The 19,115-nt window shown below is 48.6% G+C and overlaps 1 protein-coding gene across 1 annotated transcript; it reads right to left on the bottom strand.

Annotated features, from left to right (window-relative positions):
- Positions 1-677: 677 nt before the first annotated feature.
- LOC124719828 lies at positions 678-1,769 on the bottom strand. The gene has a single exon (XM_047245016.1). The coding sequence runs from the start codon at positions 1,767-1,769 to the stop codon at positions 678-680; it is 1,092 nt and encodes a 363-aa protein (XP_047100972.1).
- Positions 1,770-19,115: the final 17,346 nt, after the last annotated feature.

Raw genomic sequence — 19,115 nt, 5'->3', positions numbered from 1 at the left:
GACTAGCTCGAACTGGTGGCAGCTTTGTTCCCGTGCGGTCCGGTGTGCGACGCACCGTTGCCGAAATTCCGCATAACGGTACAGCTGCCCCTACTTGTGTCGGCAGTGCCGTAGTTCAGTCCCTCGTGCGTTGGACGGTGCTGCCGCCACACAGATCCCCCCTTGGAGAGCGGAGCTCCGTAGCTGCGAAAACGCGGCGATCGTTCGGTGGCGCGCGTGTGTTTAAAGTTCGCGCACTGCGTGTTGGCAGTACGGCAGCTTTGGTGGGGGTCGGTCGGCGTCGGAAGGCGGCGGCCCGTGACGTCAGCGCGCCGGGCTGGCGAGCGTGCGGTGGGCTTGTCCTCGCGCTGGCGGCTAGTGACAGCGGCAGCAGGCACTGGCTGCGACTGTCCGTAGCGATGCGCGTGAAGGCGCGCGTTGCAGGTCATTGGTGGTGACGTCTCGAAGGCGCTTGCGCGAGTGCGTTACCGTCGGAACTCGAACGCGGGTCCGGGAGCTACTACGGACAAGCCGGGCGGTGTGGAGCGCGATGTCCGGAGCTCGACGACGAAGCGAATGCGGTAAGCCTCAACGCCCGACGCGGCGGAGGCAAAAGACGCGAACGCGGGTCCAGGAGCTGTGACGAACCCTCGACTGGAGTTACCGACCGAAGGCACTTGCAGCTGGAGGTCGGGTCTCTACAGCGGACGGCGGCTCGTGGGCGCCGAATTCTGACGGCGTTCGGCGGCTCGGGCGCGTGATTGCCGGTTTGGGTGTCGTGGCGCGCTGGCGACGCAGCACGGCCGTTTGAATCGGACGCGGTGGCCGGCGCGCGTGATGTAGTCCGCTGGCAGCTGTGGTGGGGGCGACCGGTGCGCCTGTGGTGGGCGCGGTCCGGGCGGCCGTACCAGCTGCCTGGGCGTGGTGGAGGGAGGTGCACGTGGCGGCGCGATGACAGCGGGCTGCAGCTGTGTGTCACCGGCGGCTCTGGGTGCGGGTTCCATCTGACCGCTGGCAGAGGGAGTGTCGTCCGTGAACAGATCTTCTGCCGGGTCGAAGAAATGCGTGGCTGATGGAGCGGGCAAGACGTAGGCTGGTTTGACGCGGTCGACTGACACTGTCGACGGCTTTCCGTTGCACTCGAGGACCAGCGTTTTGTCTCCTCGGGCGATCACGCGGTGCGGCCCACTGTAGGGCGGTCGGAGAGGTGGCCGTACTGCGTCGGTACGCAACATGACGTGCGTGCAGCGCTGCAGGTCGGCGTGGACGAATATCTTCCCGGTGCCGTGCCGCGTCGGTGCGTGCGCTCGGAGGCCGGCCATGTGACTGCGCAGACGTTCCGCCAGAGTGGGTACCACGGCATCGCGTGGGAGTCTTACATCTTCGACAAAATCGCCCAGGATTGTCAGGGATTGCCCGTAAACGAGGTCGGCAGGTGACGCGCCGATCTCCTCTTTCGGCGTGACTCGCAGGCCGAGCAGCACCAGTGGGAGCGCCTCTGGCCATGAGGTGTCGTGGCAGGTTAGAGCGGCTATGAGAGTCCTGTGGAACCGTTCGACCATGCCATTCGACGCCGGATGGTAGCTGGTTGTCCTGTGTAACCGGGTGCCACATAGTCTGGCGACGTGCGTGAACAACGCACAGTCAAACTGGCGGCCGCGATCAGTTGTCACGTGACTGGGACATCCGAAGCGCGCCACCCAGGTGTCGACGAATGCGGTGGCGACGGTCTCGGCTGTGACGTCCGCGACGGGCGTTGCTTCCGGCCAACGAGTGAAGCGGTCCACCATAGTTAGGAGGTACCGCTTGCCTTGTGAGAGAGGAAGCGGGCCGACGAGGTCCACGTGAACGTGCGCAAATCGGCGTGTCGCGTCCGGGAAGGTGCCCACGGGTGCGTGGGTGTGCCTCCCGACTTTGGCGCGCTGACATGCGGTGCAAGTGCGCGCCCATTCGCGGCAGTCCTTCCGATGCCCGGGCCAGACGAAACGCGCAGCCACGAGCGTCGCAGTGGTGTTGGTGCCGGGGTGTGACAGTCCGTGGACACGGTCGAAGGCACTGCGTCGGAATTTCTCCGGGAGAAACGGTCGGTGCGTGCCGGTTGAGGTGTCACACCAAATCTTCCGTGCGGAGCCGGGGACAGGCACCAGCTCCAGTTGCAGGCCGGTGGAAGTGTCGTGACGGAATCGGTGTAGTTCTTCGTCACTCTCCTGTACTTGGGCCACGTCCTCAAAGTTCACAGGGGGTGAAATAACGGCACACGCTCGGGACAAACAATCGGCGACGATATTGTCTATCCCCGAAATGTGTCGAATGTCAGTCGTGAATTGCGACACGTACTCTAACTGCTGGAGTTGGCGCGGTGAACACTTAGTGTGGTTGTTCTCGAACGCGTGGGTAATGGGTTTGTGATCGGTGAAAATGATGAACTGTCGGGCTTCTATGGACGGTCGGAAGTATTTCACTGCCGCGTATACCGCAAGCAACTCTCGGTCATAAGCGCTCCAAGCACGTTGCGAATCGGAAAGCTTTTTAGAGAAAAAACCGAGAGGCTGCCAACTCCCGCCGACGCGCTGTTGTAACGCCGCGCCGATGGCGGCCTGGCTGGCGTCCACGACTACAGCTAAGTCCGCGTCATGTACCGGGTGCGCGAGCAGCGTCGCTTCCACGAGACTCCTTTTTGAGTCCGTGAAGCTCTGCTCCATTGCGTCTGTCCAATTCACAAGGGTCTTTCCTTTTGAGGTAGGACCTTGTAACGCCTTAGTCAGCGGCTCTTGCACGGCTGCGGCGTTGGGCAGGTGTCGTCGATAAAAGTTCAACATGCCGAGGTAACGTCGTAATTCTCTGTGCGTCTGCGGACGCGGCATGTTCTGCATTGCCTTCACTTTCTCTGGTAGCGGTGTCGATCCGTTGGGCGTAATTAAATGGCCGAGGAACTCAATTTTCGTCACGCCAAACTCGCATTTAGCGGGGTTAATGACGATGTCGGCTTCACTCAGGCGCTGAAAGACGGTCGTTAAGTGGCGGCGGTGGAGATCGGGCGACTTGGAATACACCAAAATGTCGTCGAGGTACGCGAAGCAAAATGGCAGGCCTCGCAAGACGCCGTCCAGGAACCGCTGCCAAGTCTGGGCAGCATTCCAAAGACCGAAAGTCATAAACAGGCTTTCGAAAAGCCCAAAGGGCGTTACGATGGCTGTTTTTTCGATGTCTTCGGGCGCCACTGGAATTTGGGTGTACGCCTTTGCGCAGTCAATCTTGCTGAACACCGCGCAGCCCGCCAAGGCGTAGCTGAAGTCTTGAAGGTGTGGGACTGGGTATCGGTCCAGCACCGTTCGCGAATTAAGGGCGCGATAGTCCCCACACGGGTGCCACGAATTGTCTTTTTTGGGCACTAAATGCAACGCCGATGACCATGGGCTGCTCGATGGTCGCACGATGCCTTGCCGCAGCATGGCCTCGAACTCTGCCTTTGCTGCTGGGAGTCTGTCCGGCGCGAGTCGACGTGGGCGACACGATGTGGGGGGTCCGGGTGTGGTTATTATGTGGTGCACCGTCGAATGTTTGATGTCTCTCGGTGCACCGGCTGGGCGGGTGAGGTCGGGGAATTGTTCCAGAATGTCAGCGTACGGTCCGGGGCACTTCACGGGTTTAACGCTGTAGTATGCCGCCTGCCGGCGCTGTCCCGCTATCTTTAAATTAGTTGTGGCGTCGATGAGCTGGCCGTTTGCGATGTCGGCTAGTAGCCCGTAGTGGCCGAGAAAGTCTGCGCCCAGGATTGGCTCATTGACGTCGGCCACGGTAAAAGTCCACGAGAACGTGCGCCGTAGGCCTAGATCTATATTGCGGCTGTGTGTGCCGTAAGTTTTTATAGCGGAATTGTTCGCCGCTGTAAGGCAGAGTGCCTCGGTCCGCCTGCGGTCTCGTAACATAGAACAGGGGAATATCGAGAGGTCCGAACCCGTGTCGACGAGGTACCTTACGCCTGCCCCCCGTTCCGCAACAAACAGACGCTTCGATATCATATTGCAGCCGGGTGCGCCTAGGTCCGGTCGCAGCTGGCGTTTGGGTGCGAGCAAGGAGCGCGGCACCTGGTTGCTTCGTTGCCGAAGCGGGCGTGGTACCAGCAGTAGCCGCTTTGTGCGTGCTGTGACGTCGGCGGGGTACCGTTGGAGCGGCTGTTGCTGCGTTGCCGGCTGCGCGAGCCACGCCGCCTGTCGCCCGGTCTGCTGCCGCTGCGGTGCGTGCTGCCCTCTTGCTGCGAGCGCGCCAACCGGTCGACTTGCGTCGAGAGAGCTGCCACCTGTGCAGTCAAGTTTTGCACTAGCTGGTGCAGGTCGGCATCCGATGTGGGTGCAGGAGGCGCTGGCCGCCACGGAGGTGGGGGGACGGAGTCGTAAGCTGCCGCAGCCGCGGTGCTAGGCGCCGTTGTCAGCACGTCGTGCACCCTGTCGGCCAAGTTAGCGATGGCGTCCAGCTGCATCTCTGTCTGTGCGGCTATCACTGCCTGCACCTGAGCTGGGAGGCTGCACACCCAGATAGTGCGTAACAGCGAATCTGGCACCATATCGGACTGCACGAGGCTCCGCAAGTGGCACAGGAACTGCGAGGGCCTCCGATCGCCGCATTCCTCTTGCCGCAGCAGTTGGTGCACTCGCTGTTCCTCTGACGACGAAATCCGCCGGATCAGCACTTCCTTGAGCCGTTTGTAGCTTGACTGCATCGCAGGGGGCGGTGATTATATCCTGCACTTCGGCCACATAGTTCTGGTCCAGCTGGCTCACTACGTGCCACAAATTCCGCCAGGTCGCAGGTCACGTGGTTGCTCATAAATACCGCCTCAACCTGGCTGAACCAAATTACAGGGTCATACGGCCAAAAGGGAGGCAGCCTGATCAATGGCCGTCCAGCGCTTGTCGGCGTTCCGGCGGTCGTAGGAGGCGTCGGTGTGGCGGGGATTTGCGAGCCAACATTGTCCTGAGCTGTCTGTGGCTGCGCGAGCTGTCTGTGGCTGCGCGGCGTCCGCGCGTGTAGTCGGTGCCTGTAGCTCACTCTCTAGCCTCGTGTTGCGTGCGAGCAGTTCTTCGACGGTCTTTTGCAACTCCTCTAGTGTCGCCATCTTAGTTCAGAGTCGAATCCTCGTACAAGAGGAAAGTACACAGCGAAAATAACACTACAAGGGAAACAAAAGAAAAAAAAATAACACTAAGCAATCCGCGATAAAACATTGGCGCACAAAAACAATATAAAAAAAAGTTAGTAAAAAAAATTTTACTACGGAGCACTGCTCGGCGCGGGCGTATACGCGCAAGCCTACTCGCGGTTCCACGTCTCTCGTACCGATGAACGTTCGTCACCACGCGTTTTTTTAGCCTCAGATCACGTCGGGGTCACCAGTGAAGCGGGAACGTGTTGTATCTCCGCTTACAGTCAGTGAAGCGGGAACGTGTTGTATCTCCGCTTACAGTCGCTCATGTGCAGTGAACCGGCTTTATCGCCGCGCCAACGCACTATGCTCAAGGGAGAGGCTTGTGGCAATAAACGCCTAGAGCGGTTTCGAGACAGGACACATATATTTTTCCTACCGTTACAATAAATGACACATAACATTCTTCGCTAATGTCCGTCTATACGGGTGCGTTGCACTTGCGGCACGGCTCGGTCACCGATCCCGGAGGGTGTACACTCCAGTGACGAGCCGTGGCGCGACCGCGTGGACCGAGCGAGGCAAAAGGCCGCGTCATTGAATGTTCTGCTCCAGCCGCGACCGGAGGCGCCGTAACGTCCGCGGAGTATCGAAAGGCAATTTAACGGCGACTGCGTTTACGACCGCACGTACGCATTTACGGAGGAGTCACGTTGACTCGACGCACGTGGTCCGCAGCGGAAGATCTGGGGAGACGTGTGTCGCGTCGCGTCGACTAGCTCGCACTGCCGCCCGCTTTGTTCCCGTGCGGTCCGGTGTGCGACGCACCGTTGCCGAAATTCTGCGTAAAGGTACAGCTGCCCCTACTTGTGTCGGCAGTGCCATAGTTCAGCCCTTCGTGCGGTGGACGGTGCTGCCGCCACACCATTTTTGCGTTCTTCCCAATTTTGCTTTTTTCGCATATTTGCGTTTTTCCCATATTAACGTTCATCCCATGTTTACGTTTTTCCCAAATTTTTCGTTTCACCATAATTCCGTTTTACCCATATTTGTGATTTTCCCATATATGCGTTTTTTCCATATTTGAGTTTTTCCCATTACTCATGAACCCATCCTACCAACGGATTCCTTCTTTTAGTCAAGTTGTGCCCCAAATTTGTCTTCCCCCATATTTGTATCTTTCCCATACTTGCGTCTTTCCCCTACTTCCGTCTTTCCCATACTTGCGTCTTTGCCATACTAGCATCTGTCCCATACTTGCATCTGTCCCATACTTGCGTCTGTCCCATACTTGCGTCTGTCCCATACTTGCGAGTGCCCCGCATTTGCGACTGTCCCACATTTACGACTGTCCCGCATTTGCGACTGTCCCGCATTTGCGACTGTCCTGCATATGCGACTGTCCTGCATTTTCAACTGTCCCACATTTGCGACTGTCCCGCGACTGTCCTGCATTTGCAACTGTCCCGATTTTGCGACTGTTCTGCATTTGCCACTGTCCCACATTTGCCACTGTCCCGCATTTGCGACTGTCTTGCATTTGCCACAGCCCGCATTTGCGAGTGTTGCACATTTACGACTATCGCTCATTTGCGACTGTTGCGCATTTGCAACTGTCGCGCATTTGCGACAGTCGCGCCTTTGCGACTATCGCGCTTTTGCGACCGTCCCATATTAGAGTTTTTCCCATTACTCATGGACCTATCCTACCATTCGATCCCTTCTTCTAGTCATGTTCTGCTGTGAAAGTCTTTTCTCTCATATTTGCGTTTTTCCCATATTTGCGTTTTCCCCATATTTGCGATTTTCCCATATATACGTTTTTCCCATATTTGCGTTTTTCCCATATTTAAGTTTTTCCCATTTTTGCGTTTTTCACATATTTGCATTTTCCCCATATTTGCGTTTTCCCCATATTTGCGTCTTTCCCATATTTGCGTTTCCACATATTTGCGTTTTTCCCATACTTGCGTTTTTCCCATACTTGCGTTTTTCCCATATTTGCTATTTTCCGATATTTGCGATTTTCCTATTTTTGCGTTTTTCCCATATTTGCATTTGTCCCATACTTGTGTCTGTCCCATACTTGTGACTGTTCCACATTTGCGACTGTCCCGCATTTACGACTGTCCTACATTGCCCACTGTCCCGATTTTGCAACTGTCCTGCATTTGCCAATGTCACGCATTTGCCACTGTCCCGCAATTGCCTCTGCTCACATTTGCGACTGTCGCGCATTTGCATCTGTCGCGCATTTGTGACTGTCTCGTATTTGCGACTGTCGCGCGTTTGCGACTTTCGCGCATTTACGACTGTCCCATATTAGCGTTTTTCCCATTATTCATGAACCCATCCCACCAACCGATTCCTTCATCTAGTCAAGTTGTGCCGCGAAATTCTTTTCTCGCATATTTGCATTTTTCCCATATTTGCGTTTTTCCCATATTTGCGTTTTTCCCATATTTGCGTTTTTCCCATACTTGCGATTTTCCCATACTTGCGTTTTTCCCATATTTGCGTTTTCCCCATATTTGCTAATTTCCCATATTTGCGTTTTTTCCATATTTGCGTTTTTCCCTTATTTGCGTTTTTCCGTTGTTTGCGTTTTTCCGATATTTGCGATTTTCTCATATTTGCGTTTTCTTCCATATTTGCGTTTCTCCCATATATGCGTTTCCCCATATTTGCGTTTTTCACATATTTGCGTTTTTCCAGAATTTGCGTTTCTCCCATATTTGCGATTTTCTCATACTTAAGTTTTTGCCATATTTGAGTTTTTCCCATATTAGAGTTTTTCCTACATTTGCGGATGCCCCATATTTGCGTTTTTCCCATTACTCATGAACCCATCCTACCAAGCAATTCCTTTTTTTAGTCAAGTTGTGCCCTAAATTTCTCTTCCCCCATATTTGCATCTTTCCCATACTTGGGTCTTTCCCACACTTGCGTATGACACATTCTTGCGTCTTTCCCATACTTGTGTCCGTCCCATACTTGCGACTGTCCCACATTTGCGACTGTCCCGGATTTATGACTGTACCACATTTGCAACTGTCCCACATTTGCGACTGTCCCGCATATCCGACTGTCCCGCATTTGCGACAGTCCTGCATTTGTGAATGTCCCGCATTTGCAACTGTCCTGCATTTCCCACTGTCCCGATTTAGCAACTGTCCTGCATTTGCCATGTCCCGTATCTGCCAATGTCCCATATTTGCCACTGTCCCGCATTCGCCACTGCTCGCATTTGCGACTGTCGCGCATTTGCGACTGTCCCATATTAGCGTTTTTCCCATTATTCATGAACCTATCCCACCAACCGATTCCTTCTTCTGGTCAAGTTGCGCCGTAAAATTCTTTTCCCCCATATTTGCGATTTTCCCATATTTGCGTTTTTCCTATATTTAAGTTTTTCCCATATTTTGGTTTTTCCCATATTTGCGTTTCCCAATATTTGCGTTTTTCCCATACTTGCGTATTTCTCATACTTGCGTTTTTCCCATACTTGCGTCTTTCCCATATTTGCGATTTTCCCGTGTTTGCGTTTTTCCCATATTTGCGTTTCTCCCACATTTGCGTTTGACCCAGATTTACATTTGTCCCACACTTGAATTTGTCCAACATTAACGTCCATCCCACAATTGCATCTGTCTCACATTTCCGTCCGTCCCACATTTGCATCTGGCCCACTTTTGCGGCTGTCCCACATTTGCGTCTGTCCCACATTTGCATCTGTCCCACATTTGCATCTGTCCCACATTCCTTCTGTCCCACATTTGCGTCTGTCCCACATTTGCGACTGTCCCATATTTGTGACTGTCGCATCTTAGCATTTTTACCATTACTAATGAACCTATCCTACAAACCGATTTCTTCTTCTAGTCAAGTTGTGCCGCAAAATTCTTTTCTCCCATATTTGCCTTTTTCCCACATTTGAGTTTTCCCCATATTTGCTATTTTCCCATATTTGCGTTTCCCCCATATTTGCGATTTTCCCATATTTGCGTTTTTCCTATATTTAAGTTTTTCCCATATTTTGGTTTTTCCCATATTTGCGTTTCCCAATATTTGCGTTTTTCCCATACTTGCGTATTTCTCATACTTGCGTTTTTCCCATACTTGCGTCTTTCCCATATTTGCGATTTTCCTGTGTTTGCATTTTTCCCATATTTGCATTTCTCCCACATTTGCGTTTGTCCCACATTTGCGTTTGTCCCAGATTTGCATTTGTCCCACACTTGAATTTGTCCAACATTAACGTCCGTCCCACAATTGCGTCTGTCTGACATTTCCATCCTTCCCACCTTTGTGTCTGGCCCACATTTGCGGCTGTCCCATATTTGCGTCTGTCTCACATTTGCGTCTGTCCCACATTTGCGTCTGTCTCACATTTCCGTCCGTCCCACATTTGCGTCTGGCCCACTTTTGCGGCTGTCCCACATTTGTGTCTGTCCCACATTTGCATCTGTCCCACATTTGCATCTGTCCCACATTCCTTCTGTCCCACATTTGCGTCTGTCCCACATTTGCAACTGTCCCATATTTGTGACTGTCGCATCTTAGCGTTTTTACCATTACTAATGAACCTATCCTACAAACCGATTTCTTCTTCTAGTCAAGTTGTGCCGCAAAATTCTTTTCTCCCGTATTTGCCTTTTTCCCACATTTGAGTTTTCCCCATATTTGCTATTTTCTCATATTTGCGTTTTTCCCATACTTGCGTTTTTCCCATATTTTCGTTTCTCCCAAATTTCTCGTTTTCCCCATAATTGCATTTTACCCATATTTGCGTTTTTCCCATATTAGCGTTTTTCCATATTTGAGTTTTTCTCATATTAGATTTTTTCCGTATTTACGACTTTCCCGCTTTTGCGACTGTTCCGCATTTGCCACTGTCCCACATTTGCCACTGTCCTGCATGTGTGACTGTCCCACATTTGCCACACCCCGCATTTGCGAATGTCGCGCATTTGCGACTGTCACGCGTTTGCGACAGTCGCGCCTTTGCGACTAGCGCGCATTTGCGACTGTCCCATATTAGCGTTTTTCCCATTACTCATGGACCTATCCTACGAACCGATTCCTTCTTCTAGTCAAGTTGTGCCGCGAAATTCTTTTCTCTCATATTTGCGTTTTTCCCGTATTTGCGTTTTTCCCATATTTGCGTTTTTCCCATGTTTGCTTTTTTCCCATATCTGCGTTTTTCCTACATTAGCGTTTATTTAACATATGTGCATTTGTCCCATATTTGTGTCTGTCCCACATATGCGTCTGTCCCACATTTGCATCTGTCCCACATTTGCGTCTGGCCCATCTTACCGTTTTTCCCATTACTTATGAACCTAAACTACTAACCGATTCCTTCTTCTAGTCAAGTTGTGCCGCAAAACTCTTTTCTCCCATATTTGAGTTTTTCCCATATTTTCGTTTTTCCCGTATTTACGTTTGTCCCATACTTGCGTTTTACCCACATTTGCGTTTGTCCCACATCTGTGTCTGTCTCTCTTTTGCGTCTGTCCCACATTTGCGTCTGTCCCACATTTGCGTCCATCCCACATTGCGTCTGTCCCACATTCACGTCTGCCCCACATTTGCGTCCGTTCCACATTTGCGTATGGCCCTCATTTGCGGCTGTCCCACATTTGCGGCTCTCCCACATTTGCGTCTGTCCTACATTTGCGTCTGTCAAATATTTGCGTCTGTCCCACAATTGTGTCTGTCCCACATTTGCGACTGTCCCATCTTTGCGACTGTCGCACCTTAGCGTTTTTCCCATTACTCATGAACCTATCCTACCAACCGATTTCTTCTTCGAGTCATGTTGTGCCGCAAAATTCTTTTGTCCCATAATTGCGTTTTTCCCATATTTGCGTTTTCCCCATTTTTGCGTTTCTCCCATATTTGCGTTTTCCCCCTATTTGCGTTTATCATTTATTTGCGTTTTTCCCATATTTGCGTTTTTCTCATATTTGCGTTTATCCTATATTTGCGGTTTTTCCATTACTCTTGAACCAATCCTACCAATCGATTCCTTCGTTTAGTCAAGTTGTGCCACATATTTCTCATCCCCCATATTTGCATCTTTCCCATACTTGCGTCTTTCCCATACTTGCATGTTTCCCATAGTTACGTCATTCCTTTACTTGCGTCTGTCCCATACTTGCGTCTGTCCCATACTTGCGACTGCCCCGCATTTGCGACTGTCCCGCATTTGCGGCATTCCTGCATTTGCGACTGTCCCACATTTTCGGCTGTCCCGCATTTGCGACTGTCCCGCATTTGCGACTGTCCGGCATTTGCCACTGCCCCGCATTTGGGACTATCCCGCATTTGCCACTAACCCGCATTTGCCACTGTCCCGCATTTGCAACTGTCGCGCATTTGCGACTGTCGCACATTTGTCATGCATTTTCCAATTACTCATGAACCTATCCTACCAACTGATTCGTTCTTCTACCTAAGTTGTGCCGCAAAATTCTTTTCTCCCATATTTGCGTTTTTCCCACATTTGCGTTTGTCCCACATTTGTGTCTGTCCCACATTTGCGTCCGTTCCACATTTGCGTCTGTCCCACATTTGTGTTTGTCCCACATTTGCGTCTGTTCGACATTTGGGCCTGTCCCACATTTGTGTATTTCCCACATTTGCGTTTGTCCCACATTTGCGTCCATCCCACATTTGCGTCTGTCCTACATTTGCGATTGTCCCATATTTGCAACTGTCGCATCTTTGCCTCTGTCCCATTACTCATGAACCTATCCAAGCAACCGATTCCTTCTTCTAGTCAAGTTGGGCCGCTAAATTCTTAACTCAAATATTTGCTTTTTTCCCATATTTGTGTTTTTCCCATAATTGCGTTTTTCCCACATTTGCGTTTTTCCCACATTTGCGTCTGTCCCACATTTGCGCCTGTCACATATTTGCATCTGTCCCACAATTGCGTCTGTCCCACACTTGCATCTGTGCCACATTTGTGTCCGTCGCACATTTGCGTCTGTCCCACATTTGCGTCTGTCTCACATTTGCTTCTGTCCCACATTTGCGGCTATCGCTCATTTCCGACTGTCCCATATTTGCGACTGTCCCATATTAGCGTTTTTCCCATTACTCATGAACCTATCCTACCAACCGGTTCCTTCTTCTAGTCAAGTTGTGCCTTAAAATTCTTTTCTCCCACATTTGCGTTTATCCATATTTGCGTTTTTTCCATATTTGCGGTTTTCACATCTTTGCAGTTTTCCCATATTTGCGATTTTACCATACTTGCGTTTTTCCCATACTTGCGTTTTTCCCATACTCGGTTTTTTTTGCAGTAGTAATGAACCCATCCTACCAACCGATTCCTTCTTCTACACAAGTTGTACCAAAAAATTTTCTTCTCCCATATTCCGATTTATCATTATTTGCTAATCTCCGATATTGCGATTTTCTGATATTTGCAATATTCCAATATTTGCGATTTTCTCATTGTTGCGATTTTCCTATAGTTGCGATTTTCCTATATTTGCGATTTTCCTATATTTGTGAAATTGCGATATTTGCAATTTTCCGATATTTGCTATTTTCCCATATTTGCATTTTCCCTTTTTTGCGTTTTTGCCTTATTTGCGTTTTTTCCCATATTTGTGTTTTTCTCATATTTTCGTTTTTCCCATATTTGCGTTTTTCCCATATTTGCGATTTTCCCATGTTTGCGTTTTTCCCACATTTGTGTTTTACCCACATTTGCGTTTGTCCCACATCTGCGATTTTCCCACATTTACGTTTTTCCCATATTTGCGTTTTTCCCACATTTGCGTTTTTGCCATATTTGCGTTTTTCCCACATTTGTGTATTTCTTATATTTGCGTTCGTCCCACATTTGCGATTTTCCCACATTTGCGTTTTTGCCATATTTGCGATTTTCCCATATTTGCGTATTTCCCATATTTGCGTTTTTCCCATATTTGTGTTTTTCCCACATTTGCGTTTTTGCCATATTTGCGTTTATCCCATATTTGTGTATTTCCTATATTTGCATTTGTCCCACATTTGTGTCTGCCCTTCATTTGCGTCTGTCCCACATTTGCATCTGTCCCACATTTGCGTCTCTCCCACATTGCATCTGTCCCACATTTGCATGTGCCCCACATTTGCATGTGTCCCACATTTGCGTCCGTCCTACATTTGCAGCTGTCCCACATTTGCGTCTGTCCCACATTTGCGTCTGTCCCACATTTGCATCTGTCCCACATTTGCGACTGTCCCATATTTGCGACTCTCGCACCTTAGCGTTTTTCCCATTACTCATGAACCTATCGTACCAACCGATTCCTTCTTCTAGTCAAGTTGTGCCGCAATATTCTTTTCTCCCACATTTGCGTTTTTCCCAAATTTGCGTTCGTCCCACATTTGCGTTTTTCCCACATTTGCTTCTGTCCGACATTTGCGTCTGTCCCACATTTGCATCTGTCCTACATTTGCGTCCGTTCCACATTTGCTTCTGTCCCACAATTGCGCATGTCCCATATTTGCGTCCGTCGCATATTTGCGTCGGTCCCATATTTGCGTCGGTCCCATATTTGCGTCTGTCCCATATTTGCGTCGGTCCATATTTGCGTGGGACGCATATTTGCGTCGGTCCCATATTTGCGTCAGTCCCATGTTTGCATCGGTCCCATATATGTGTCGGTCCCATATTTGCATCGGTCCCATATTGGCGTCGGTCCCACACTTGCGTCGGTGCCGCACTTTCATCGGTGCCGCACTTTAGTCAGTGCCGCACTTGCGTCGGTGTCCCACTTGCTTCTGTGCCACACTTGCGTCGGTGCCACACTTGCGTCGGTGCCACACTTGCGTCCGTGCCACACTTGCGTCCATCCCACACTTGCGTCCATCCCACACTTGCGTTGGTCCCACATTTGCATCGGTCACACACTTGCGTGAGTCGTGCACTTGCGTCTGTCGCGCTCTTGTGTGGTCGCACACTTGCATCGGTTGCACACTTGCTACTGTCGCACACTTGCGACGGTCGCACACTTGCGTCGGTCGCACACTTGCGACGGTCGCACACTTACGACGGTCGCACTCTTGTGTCTTTCGCACACTTGCGACTGTCGTACACTTGCGACTGTCGCACACTTGCGTTTTTCCCATTACTCATGAACCCATCTTACCAACCGATTCCTTTGTTCTAGTCAAGTTGTGCCCCAAATTTCTTTTCTCCCATATTTGCGTTTTTCCCATATTTGCGTTTTTGGCATATTTGCGTTTTTGCCATATTAGCAATTTCGCCATATTTGCGTTTTCGCCATATTTGCGTTTTGGCCTTATTTGCGTTTTGGCCGTATGTCCATTTTGTTCGTATTTGCGTTTTGGCCGTAATTGCGTTTTGGCTGTATTTGTGTTTAGGCCGTATTTGCGTTTTTCCCCTACTTGCGTTTTTCCCCTACTTGAGTCTTTCCCTTACCTGTGTTTTTCCCCCTACATACATTTTTCCCCATACTTGCGTTTTTCCCCTGACTTGGGGTTTCCCCCTACTTGCGGTTTTCCACCGACTTGCAGATTTCCCCCTACTTGCAGTTCTCCCCCTACTTGCAGTTTTCCCCCTACTTGCGGTTTTCCTCCTACTTGCGGTTTTCCCCCTACTTGCGGTTTCCCCCTACTTGCGGTTTTCCCCCTACTTGCGGTTTTCCCCCTACTTGCGGTTTTCCCCCTACTTGCGTTTTCCCCCCTACTTGCGTTTTTCCCCTACTTGGGTTTTTCCTCTGCTCTCGTTTTCCGCTGAGACTGCTGAACCTCTGCTGTCCAATTGGCGAGCTGTCCTTCTGAGTCGTTATGCTAGCCATTGGTCTTCCATGCCTGCAAATCCAGCCCATGACATTTTTTTCGATGCCTCTTTGGATTCAGGGTATGCTGGCCACCCTTCCTCCTTACTACCCCTGGGAGTCCGCTTCCGTCTACTGCTCCATTCTCTTTCCTTCCACTTTCCTCAAACTTTCTTGACAACTTGGGGTACAGCACCACCTTGGCTCCAGCCCCGACCTGCCTGCTCCAGTGATCTTTGTCAGTTTTTCAAGGATGGTAGCCCTTCTCTTGTTTATCATTGGGTGTTTGCTACTCTATGCGCACAAATGATGGATGCCACATTTATTTACACTGATGGCTCAAAAACACCATTTGGTGTTGCTAGTGCCTATATTGTTAGCGACACCCCAAATCGATTTTGGCTTCCTGACCAGTGTTCGGTTTATACTGCGGAGCTTTACCCTGTTTTCAGGCCGTCCAATACATCCGTCGCCATCAGCGGATGCAGTATGTTATCTGCTCAGACTCTCTCAGCTCTCTACTCAGTCTCCAAGCTCTCTACCCTGTCCACCCTCTGGTTCACCGGATTCAGGACTGCCTCCACTTGCTCCACTTGAGGGGTGTCTCTGTGGCGTTCCTCTGGATCCCAGGACATGTTGGTATCTGTGGAATTGAGGCGGCCGATATAGCGGCCAAGGCTGCAGTCTCTCTTCTTCAGCCGGCTATTCGCATGATTCCCTTCGCCAATCTATGGAGTGTTTTATGTCGTTGTCTTGCTCTTTTATGGCATGCACATGTTCGACACTTCCCCATAATAAATTGTGGGATGTGAAAGCTCTTCCCTGTGCTTGGACCTCTTCCTCCCGAACTCGTCATCGGGAGGAGGTAATTTTAACTAGACTCTGGATAGGGCACTGTCTTTTTAGCCATCGACATCTTTTAAGCGGCGATCCTCCCCCATTCTGTCCCCACTGCTCTCAACTGTGGACGATGAGACACCTTTTACTTGGGTGCCCCTATTTTACTCCGTTACGCACCCGTCTACAGCTGTCGCCTGATATATCTTCCATTTTAGCAGATGACACGCGATCAGCCGATCGCGTTCTCGAGTTCATTAGTGCCAGTGAGATGACGTCAGTAATTTGAAGCTCTTTTTGGGGACAAACAACCCCCCTTCTATATTGGGTTTTTAAGCTTTCCTTCTGTTTTTGGTTTCCCCACTTTCTTCAGTTTTGCTCCCATTGCCTTCTAAAATTTTACAAATGTATTCCGATAGTATTTTGCCACTTTAGTCCCTCATCAATCTGCCCATCACAGGACCTTCCTGTCCTAAGCCATCCCTGATATATCCTGTATTTTAGAATTTGTGCTGTTGCTTTCTCCTTGAACTTTTCCTGGAATTTCTTTGAATCTTGTGTGAACATGGTTATCATTTATTCTAGGCCAGGATTCCTACTTTTATTATTCAGTGGTAATGGTCAATTTCAACAGGTATCTATGTCTGACTTTGTTGTTGGCGTATAAGTTATCTGACATTTTCAAATCATACTATTGTTGACCACATATCTTTTTAGTTGTGTATGTGGGGGTGGGATGGAGGGGGGGTGATTAGATGCCAACAGTTCTGCTAAATGTCTTTGTCTTACCATTTTTCCTTTTTTTTACATCCACAGTCAGGCAGACATTTATAAATGAAAAAAATTTCCCCATCAACTGTTACAGAATGTATTTATTCAAAATTGGTAATTTGGCAGTTGTACGATTCTCAAGTAATAGCTCAATGTGACATCTAAATGCTTTATAATTCCTTCTGAGACAACACTTTCCTTGTGTTAACCATGTTTAAAAATTCCATATTCATTATGAGACAACAGTCTTTGCCATCTGCACACCTATACAATGGTAGTACTTTTTTTCATAATTTCCACCCAAGTCATAACATACTGCACATCTTAATTTCCACTCTCCATGCATCAAGTGTGACGTTAAACAACTTTGACTTAGTTCATAGTAAGCTGTCACTTGAGAATGGCATAACAGTCAAAATTCCAGTTGTGAATAAATACATTTAATAGCAGTTTAGGCAGAAACTGTTCTCATCTCCATTCTGTACCAGTAAGGATTAAAATTTAATGAAAATTTTATGTTTCCTCTGGCACTTCATTAGATGCTTCTCAACGCTATTCTCAGGACTGTTTCTTTGTGCATTGTTTTTGTCATCCTGATTTATTGGTGCATCTGGATCAATTATTATTTACCTCTCATTTACATATTGCATTATTGCAGGGAGAAAGTCTCTCTGGAGGTAATGAAAACTTTGGTGCAGGTTGCAATATAGATTTGCCATTTATGAACACAGAGCCTAGTTCTGGAGTAGTTTCGTGAATTTCTTCCCTGTGTTCTCCCTGAAGAATCTACAGGCCTCTGAATGTGCTATTTTGTAATGCCAATTTTAACTTATCCATTATTTTGTTGTCCAAGTCCATACGTAATTTTGGGTGTGAATTTACGGTTTGGTTTAGAAGACACTCCTCAGCTCTGCAAGTTGGTCTGGGCTGCCCAGAGCACAAATACCCAAATGTTTCACTTATGATGATGGATTCATCTGTCAGCGAATGGCAGTTTTCATAATAAAAAGAAAGTGAATGAAATTTTACACAAGGTGTAAGTGTGTGACAGATGAAAGATGTTTTTGGTCACTTTTCTTTGTGAAGTGTCTAGTAGGAAGTATGGTTACAACTGAATTACTGGCTTGTATAGTTATTTACAGTACTGAACACGAAGGGAGAAAGTGAAGAGTGAATTTTTACTAACATTCTGTTTCAGTAATTGCAACAGTTTATCATGTCTTCTGTAATGATATTTTCAAGCCTTACCTATGGCATTTTGTAGATCAATCACATGTTGGTGGGTGTTAATAGAATCCTATTTTTTACTGTCTCATCAGTTGTAAATCACTGGCCATTTCTTCAAGTATTCCAGGTGGGAACTTTAAGGTATGCATCTGATACTACAAGGTAAGTTTTCGTAATTCAATGCAGAACTTATTGAGAAATATAATTTTTTATTTATTAATTGTGAAAGTACTTCAGATGTAAAATCCATTATTGTAATTATTCAGTATTACTGATAAGCAACAACATTACAAGGCAGTGTGGTCAGTAATGTTACTCCTTGTAACAACCATTATGTGACTGTTCCTACATAAATAGAGCGAACTTCTAATATCCCTACAGGAAAATAAAAGCTCAGGTGGAATACCAGCAGCTGTATTGTGCTGAATGCAGAAAATCACATGAAAATCACTGAAATTCAACAGATTCATCTGCAATAGAACAAGTAAGAAGAAAGGGTGAGTGGCTCTATATCCAAAACTTGGAGCTGATTCCCAGCCTTTCAGATTAATGAATATAGTGTCGAACAGCTCTTTCAATGCTCTGCCACAGTGGTGTTCAGGAAACACAAAAACTTGTAGTGGTCACAGTGTTTGGGCCACCATCAAGAAAAATCGTAGGTAGCTGGTGCCAGTTTCAGTAAGGTTGTGAAGACTTAACTGGTCATTCCTCAATGATTGTAAAGACAATATGTTTCTGTGCCACATAGCCCTACCTGATGGCATCTGGAACCCATGATTTCCGCTTTTGAAAATCTGCCACAGAAAAATGTCTAAAATGACTCCTGGCCAGAGCCATTGACTATTTGTTTTGAACCCAATGATGATCACCATTTTAGTAGCAAAACGAAAGGCCAGTGTTTCACTTGATCATGCAAATGAAATTTGTGCTAATTGTCAAGTGCAGATCACAGGAGGAAAGTATGTTTTCACAGAATCAGAAAACATCCATCTCCCCCCCCACCCCCCCCCCTCCCCAATGGGGCTCACCACTCGTTTGTGAGTGTGTTCTTTACAACCACCAGGCCCCAGCCTTTGCAGCACCTCATTCCTTCATGTGCAGATCTCTATGCTCCTGCTATTCTTTTTTCCCTTCCTTGAGGAACAAGTTTTGGATAGTTTCTGGAATGCATTCTGAAGTTTGAATAGCCTGACACTGGAACAGTCCATCTTTTTTTTCTTTCTTTCTTTCCTTGATCTCCATCTCCTCACCTTACATTGCTTTGGCATTTGAGGTCTCTTTGTTTCTCCTTTGTCCCAGTGTGTTCCTGAAGGCAGGCTCATGCATTTGAGATATAACGGGTGACTAGGTAA

The sequence above is a fragment of the Schistocerca piceifrons genome, chromosome 11 (genome assembly GCF_021461385.2).
Source record: "Schistocerca piceifrons isolate TAMUIC-IGC-003096 chromosome 11, iqSchPice1.1, whole genome shotgun sequence".
NCBI classification, from domain to species: Eukaryota; Metazoa; Arthropoda; class Insecta; order Orthoptera; family Acrididae; genus Schistocerca; species Schistocerca piceifrons.
This window is presented reverse-complemented; position numbering and strand designations above follow the sequence as displayed.